We start from the raw sequence: 7,395 nt of genomic DNA, 5'->3' as shown, positions 1-7,395 counted from the left end.
ACAAGCTACAGTTTAACACTCTGTAGAAGTGTTAAAACTACTAATCAATGCAGTGAAGACTCCATTGATAAATTAATAAAACAAGCTTTCCCCATTATACATGCATGAGACTTTGTGGTAAAGTGAACGCAATGGCTAATACAAGCAGGAAGGAAGCCAAACTTTTCACTTCTACCCTGGAGGAAATGAAAGCACCCACACAGTCTTTTTTTTTTAGAAGACGAGATGCTTACAGTGGCTCGTGTTTTTCATATGCATTTGCTTCAAAGGTATGATATGTCCTGCGTTTTGTATGAATTTATTTTCAGAAGTTCTAGAACTAATTCAGGGAATGTGCATTTTGTTTCATGCCTTTAAGCGTTCTTTCTCTTATCGATTGTCCTGTTTCTGTGCCTCACTTCACTCCATTTTATTGTGCAATTTATTGCAGCCACTCAAACGGAATCATCCTGGACAGTTGATGTGCCGTCCTCAGTGGAAGGTCTCCTTGGCTCATGTGTGGTGATCCCCTGCTCTTATAACTACCCAGATATAACGGTCCATACATTCACAGGGATTTGGAGGAGTGATGACCGTGTCATCTATCATCCAACTCAGTCTAACACTGTGGAGAAGTATAGGGACGAACAAAAATTCTTGGCGACCTCAGCAAGAAAAACTGTTCTCTGATGATTGAAAATCTTGAGCAAAGTGATGGAGGGCCTTTCTTTTTCAGGATTGAACTAGACGGTCCAAACATGTTTTCCTACTTCAATAACAAAGTCTCTATTTCAATGATCGGTAAGTAAAATGTGAGTGAATACTGACAATAAAATTACATTTTGTAGGTCTCATAAGCCTTTCTTTATTTCCAGGCTTTTTATTTTCAGAAAGAGATGTGTTCAGTTAATATTAATTTTAAGTTAAGTTCCTCATTTGTGGTATTAAAATAGCCTTAATACTTTACTTTTTTTTTCTTTAAGCAGATGTGTGATGTTACCACCCAGTTAAGAAGTTTTAATTTTTTACAAAATATAGTTTGGTTGGGAAAAGTGCAGACACAGTAAGAAAATCATGCCAAATGAAGCCCCTACTTTTTTTATCTATATTTTTAAGCAAAAGAAATTATTTATTTATTTATTCTGTGGACAACAACCCAAATGAGGCAGGAAATACCTTTCTTATGTTTTCTGTCCCGCATTTTTCCTTCTTAGATTTTGTTAAAAATCTAATGTTTTTGTGTTGGTCACCTCAATGAACTCTTATTCATGTTTTATCAATAAAGACAAGCCCAGTCTTCATAAAAGATGACATCAACTGCACATGCGCCAAGCCATGTGTTGCATTACAGTAGTCATATGATGTTCATGTGTTCTTGTTTAAACAGGTGAACCAAATCCCACTGATTTCTTTGTGCAAGAAGAGGTAAAGGAGGGTCAAACTGTATCTGCATTCTGCTCTGTGTCTCACTCCTGCCCCACATATCCACCTGATTTCCACTGGAGTCACTCTGGAGAGCGACATTTTAGACACAGAATCTTCAAATGGCCAGTGGAAAGCAACATCTACTCTGACCTTTCACTCAGACCGCACTGATCACAACAAACCTTTACAATGCAGGGTAACATACCACGGAGGAAAGCAGCGGAAACATCCAAGACCATTAAAGTAAAATAAGTGTGCAGCTTTAAAAACATGTAAAACATGTTAAAAAAGAATCCTTTAATATTGTAAATGCTGTAATTTAGTAAGAACTTTTAAAGACGGGACATAGTTTTATATTTTTAGTTGTTGTTTTTTTATCGGGGGAAAAAATGTAATAATGAAACCAAAGAGACTGAAAATTAAATGTTTTAAAAAAATCTGAACAGAAAAAAAATCATAAAATGTTTCTGGTTGATATGTGACATTACCTTCAGTATTTTGTCATAACATTTATGTTTATCCCTTTGGTTTCTGAAGTTTTCTTTATTGCTACATCATGTCAGAGTATTGAAACAAGCTCAGCTTTGACCTGAATGTATGAAAAATAAACTAAAATGCTGCACAGTAACATTAAGGGTTAAATGTTTCTATGCAGATGCTCCAGTGAATGTGAAGGTTGAGTACCAGTCAGATGTGAATGAGGGAGAAACTGCACACCTGAAGTGCTCCAGTGATGCAAACCCTGTCAGCAGCTATGAGTGGCACAGTGAAACTGGAGCTCTGCTGAATAAGGGACAAACCTACACAATGTCAAATGTCTCCAGACACTCAGAGGCCGTGTACTGCACTGCTGTCAATGAGGAAGGACGAGTCAGATCAAGCACCGTGAGCTCAATGTGTTATGTAAGTAAACAATACAAGAAATATAACAACAGAAGAGATTTTTCTTTTCATTCAAACATATAAAATAATGTATGGTTATCTGTAGATGCTAATTATATCTGCTGTCTAACAGATGCCCTGACATTGAGACTTACTCTAAGTGTTCCTCATATAACGGCATAGTAAAGTGTGATTGCATCGTACAGTCCAGGCCTCCCAGCATGGTCCATTTTGTTCTTGGTGACAGAGTCCTGCAAATCACCAAATTAGAGAAAAATGGCTCTGTTACTACTGGGACTCTGCAGACAGACTTTGGGTCCTTCAAGTTTGTGCACTGCCTGGCAAACAACACATTGGGAAATGCTAATCTCACACTATCGTTACCTGCTAATGGTAAGAAAAAAAACTTTGAATCTCAAGAAAACAGCATAGATTATTATCACTCTATATTTACATGGCAAAACAAAAAATATTCAATGTGTTTTCTTTTTGAACAGACAACATGCAGAATATTTTCATAGCCTCTGGAGCAGGTGTGATTTTTCTGATAATTCTGATAGCCATTGGAGTGGGAACTGTTAAAAGATGGTAGGTTGTTAAGGATAAGTTACACACCATAAAACATTAACAGGTATAAGTTCAAGTCATGTAAAATGTCAATACCTGTTTTAAATATGATCATAAAATAAAACAATATTTATCTGCTTCTAATTGTTGTTGTGATGTTATGGTAATGTTATATTTTTGTTATATTTTTGGAAAGTCTTAGTTTTTCTCCTGATGTTTCAAATTTCAGCAGGGGGCAATCAGATGGCACACCAAAATCTGACTTAAGCACCATGAGGTCAGACAGACCTGCGGAGCCCCTCGTTATGCTCAAACAAAAAGGTTTTAATTCTTCAAATCAGTTAAAAAAAAAAAAACCCAAAACAAAACACACTTTATTCATTATTAAACATGATGATGAATATTTGATATAATTTGTGTGTAGAGGAAAAACACAAACTTCTTTGCTTTTTGCATTCTTTGTACAGGAAGGAGAACTATGAGGATGTCCATTGCAATGACATTTACACCAATGACAGTGTGTATGGGAACATGGAGGTAGGTAAAGTTTGTATTTTTTAAAATTTAATCTAATCATGCGTCAAAGACTGGAGTGAACTAAGCAGTCTTTTCTGTGCAGACTGACTGGGATGAATCAGTATACGCCAACATGTAATATATGTGGAAGACCAGCTGCGGTCAGGTCGGAGTCAAGGAAAAAGAAAAATCCTAGTGCTATATTCATCTTATACCACATACATATTATATCTCAGTTTTCCTGTCATCTGTCATTCACATTTCTTTGTAAAATATTGTAAGTAAGAGAAGTTCTGTTTTGTACTTTTGTTTGTCTGATCAAATAATGTGCTTTGAAAAATTACCATTAAAGTTTTGCAATAATTACAAAGTTGTCAAGTTACTAAATATGTTTATTAGCTGTTTTATCGCTATTGTTTTTGTGATTAGTTATTGAACAACAGCACAAGCGTTGCCTATCCTCTTTATAAAAAATGACATTTAACACATAGTAGCTGTTAATGTTTTAACTGGAGAAAATACTCAGGAAAGCGTGTAAATTTTAAAACTTATATTAACTACATTGTGAGTTAATTAAATGTGCATTACAAATAAATGGTATCAATGCTTACAAACAGCCTAACAGATATGGGTGATCACATCTCCCACTTTATGTGGGACTAGACTGGATGCTTATCTCTCATCTCATGGCAGTGTGTTGTGATCTGGTCACCCTGGTCTGGTCTGTTTATTCATTAATCAGCAACAACCATCGAGATAAAAACCAAGAAATGTGCTGTGCTCTAAGGAGCTAAAAAATCAACAAGAAAAAAAAAATCAATAATAAGATAGAGTACGCTGATTGTTGGCATGGCTGAAATGACTCCACTTTTTACATTACCCTCAATACAAACATGTTTGTTGAGGTTTAGCCAGAATCCAATTGTTTTAAAAGTCTGTGTCACTCCTTTCAAGATATGTATTTAAAGTAGATGCTAAATTAAAACTCTTCATTTTAATTACAAGGCATATAATTCAGACTAACTTATTTTCTTTTCCACAATCCTAACCACCAGCTCAGATGTTCAGTTCGAGGGTCTGTGTAGGTGCAGAAGATATTTTTATTTATCCCAGTTGATTGGAAGCAATTGGTTGTGCCAAAGAAAGCTTATTTTAAACATAAGTTACCACAGACAGCAAGAACAAAGATCCTTAAATAAACTGGCCTCCTTCAGTACTCACTGAAATATTAGTACGGACCAGAAAATGACAGTGCAATACAAATGATCATCAACTGTGTGTGTGTGTGTGTGTGTGTGTGTGTGTGTGTGTCATCCTGGAGAAGTTGGACTATGCAACCTCTGTAGGGCGGGTCCAGGTTATCACCTCATGCTCAGTGACACTGACCCTACTCAAACTTAAAACTAGTGAAAAAAAGGTCAGAAAAGATGAGAGGATAAATCAGGGGCCATCTAAACCACTTCTTTTTGGGGGGGGGGGGTTGTGTCCTTGTTGCCCCTCTCATCCTCCTGTCTTTGCCCATAAAAAATCATAAAAGAAACTCATGTGGAAAGATTTATACTGATGGTATATACTATTTGAAGACTGTTTCACATCCCATATGTTTATGTGTAAGTCAGTGTCTTCTTTTGAGTGATCACATTTACCATTTAAGCACTGCTAAAAAAAAAAAAAAAAAAAAGCCAGAATTGCAGTTTTCCATTTTAAAATATCAAACAATACATTAAAGATCAGAAGATCCCACAGTTAAGTCCACTACGGTTCAGTTGCTAGGTGAAAATTATTACTTCGGACAGGTATTGGACTAAAACATGTTAACTTCTAATCTTACTTTGTCATTTTTTATAATAAAACTTATTAAAAAATGAATTTACTTTTAATTTGATTTACTCAAGAACAAGTGGTGTTTAAAAAAAATTAATCAAAGGAAAAGGGTCAATGCAGTGATTCATTCATATGTCACTTAAAATGAAGTCCATAGTGGTCCATAGTGTAATAAATATTTTCTTTTTTGCAGAGTTCAATGTCAGGTGATAAATGTGCCTATTTTATTAAACTTTATGACATATGACCACATCAAAATGAAATAAACTTTCTGGAGAATACATAAACTTAAACCTCACAACTAAAAACTGTTTGTTTTGGTTATTTCATCAAGATTTCAAAACCTTTAAAATGGTGATCGCATTTCCAGTAATTGATTGATTGATTGGTTTATGTTAACTACTATGAGATACACTTCAATTGTTACTGTTTGATGACTCTTAAATGTTCCATCAATAACAGACACGGTCAGGCCTTTAAAATAGACCAGATCAGCCATCATTCAGCATTCGTGCTTCAGTAGAAAGACCCAGCAGCTGTTTTAGTGACCAGGTAAAACAAAAACAAAACTCTGTTCTGCAAATTCTTCACTCATACATTCATACATGTATTTATTTACTAGTGGTTTGTTGTTTTCTTCTTTTTAATTTACAGATTTGCTCCTTGGTATCATGGGTAATTCAGCAACCACTGGCTTCAGCATTCCCAAGAAACTGTCCTGGGGAAGCCAGAAAGAGGACACAGTCAGGATGCAGGACTTATTGGTAAATCGTGACGATGATCTCTGGAGTGTTACAGGAACACACAGCTTAAGTATGGAGGAGATTGACCTCGCTCACAACTACCCTTATGCGGAATTACCTGTTCAGGAGCGCAACAAAGTGTATTCATACACATGTGAAATACTCAACCCTGCTTTTGTTGGAACAGAGGATCCAGAAATGAGTGATTTTTCTGTGAACAATTCAAGCAACACAACAGAACAACAACAAGATACTCAGTTCTGATTAATAAGGTGGTAACAACAAACAGCCCCTTAAGTGCGAGTGCAAATATGCTTCTTGGTATCATATTTGCACTCCTAAAGGGTGGTTTTCTCTCTCAACTTGTGAGAGGAAGTAACAACAAGATGCCTGCATATGATGACATACAGGCATTGACTATGTAAAGGAATTCCTGTGCTCTGCAGAAACAATAAGTTTCAGTCATTCTCTTTACAGATTAAAAACTGTATTTAAAATGTGTTTTCCTTTTAAACAAATGTAATTCATGTCTTCTTTTGTGAAAACCATGCATATAAACAACTTTGCACTTTGTTGTTGCTTACAGTTCCATCCTTGTGTGACACTTAAACACATGGTACTGGAGGTATTATGTAACAGAGGTATTAGATTAACAGTCTGTAACTAAAATGTAAGCCTCCTTGCAGAAGTGAAAGGACATACACTCTGATTTCCATGTACTTCTGGTTTGGCCTCTTGGTTTATGGTCTAATGGTGAGTCTATTTTGAGATTTCTCTGCTCAGCTGATAAAACAAATGAATATTTGTTATGCATCTAAGAACCCATCACCAAAACTAGTATTGACAAAATATATTTTTATAAGATATTTTGTCTTTGATTATCTTTTTATAATAAACTTAAATGTAAATAGGTCTGGTATGGAGCAAGAGGCAGGGTACACTCCGAACAGTAGGTCAATCGGTCAAAGGGACCGATTGACAGCAAACCATTAATACTCACATTCACGCCTACGGTCAAGTTTAGAACCATCAGTTAATCTAACATGATACTTGAATTTGAACTGTGGAAGGAAGCCAGAGTACCCTGACGTAACTCATGAAAACACAGGGAGAATATACAATAAAAGGCCAGACTGGATTCAAACCCACGACCTTCTTGCAGTGAGGCAAAAATGCTAGCCACTGTACCATGCAGCATTTTGAATTATGCATAGTTCAGTGTCAGTGTCCAGTATCTACTTTTGTCCGTGCAGTGAATTCTTCTGTCTGTTTTATTTTTTAGGGGGTTTTTTGTATCTTATTTTTTCATGCTTCCCTCCATTTCTGGACTCTTTGTGTGCTTTGCGTTTTGATTTTGTTTGCATGTTTCCCAGCTGGTTTTGTTGTCTGTGTGGGGCTCATTTTGATCTTTTTTCACAGTAGTTCTTTGTGTATGTGTATTCCAGTCCATATTGTCTGT

The 7,395-nt window shown here is 35.9% G+C and overlaps 1 protein-coding gene and 1 long non-coding RNA gene across 2 annotated transcripts; both read left to right on the top strand.

The window, feature by feature from the left end:
- The first annotated feature begins 625 nt into the window (after positions 1-625).
- Positions 626-1,497, top strand: LOC112845122 (uncharacterized). The gene is made up of 2 exons (XR_003217931.1): positions 626-780; positions 1,367-1,497. It is a non-coding gene; the product is annotated as an uncharacterized LOC112845122 (long non-coding RNA).
- Positions 1,498-2,428: 931 nt separating this feature from the next.
- On the top strand, positions 2,429-3,735 carry LOC109200580 (uncharacterized). Its single transcript, XM_025904680.1, has 5 exons — positions 2,429-2,679; positions 2,784-2,874; positions 3,083-3,174; positions 3,321-3,390; positions 3,473-3,735. The coding sequence occupies exons 1-5, from the start codon at positions 2,508-2,510 to the stop codon at positions 3,648-3,650; spliced, it is 603 nt and encodes a 200-aa protein (XP_025760465.1). The 5' UTR covers positions 2,429-2,507; the 3' UTR covers positions 3,651-3,735.
- The last annotated feature ends 3,660 nt before the right edge of the window (positions 3,736-7,395 follow it).

Source organism: Oreochromis niloticus, unplaced genomic scaffold (assembly GCF_001858045.2).
Source record: "Oreochromis niloticus isolate F11D_XX unplaced genomic scaffold, O_niloticus_UMD_NMBU tig00003277_pilon, whole genome shotgun sequence".
NCBI lineage: Eukaryota > Metazoa > Chordata > Actinopteri > Cichliformes > Cichlidae > Oreochromis > Oreochromis niloticus.
Note: the sequence above shows the minus strand (reverse complement) of the source record. Positions and strands in the feature narration are given on the sequence as shown.

Coding starts and splice junctions, on each gene's coding strand:
- LOC109200580 (XM_025904680.1), top strand. CDS start 2,508: ATGGTCCATTTTGTTCTTGGTGACAGAGTCCTGCAAATCACCAAATTA. Junction 2,680..2,783: donor ACTATCGTTACCTGCTAATG/GTAAGAAAAAAA, acceptor CTTTTTGAACAG/ACAACATGCAGAATATTTTC. Junction 3,391..3,472: donor GTGTGTATGGGAACATGGAG/GTAGGTAAAGTT, acceptor TTTTCTGTGCAG/ACTGACTGGGATGAATCAGT.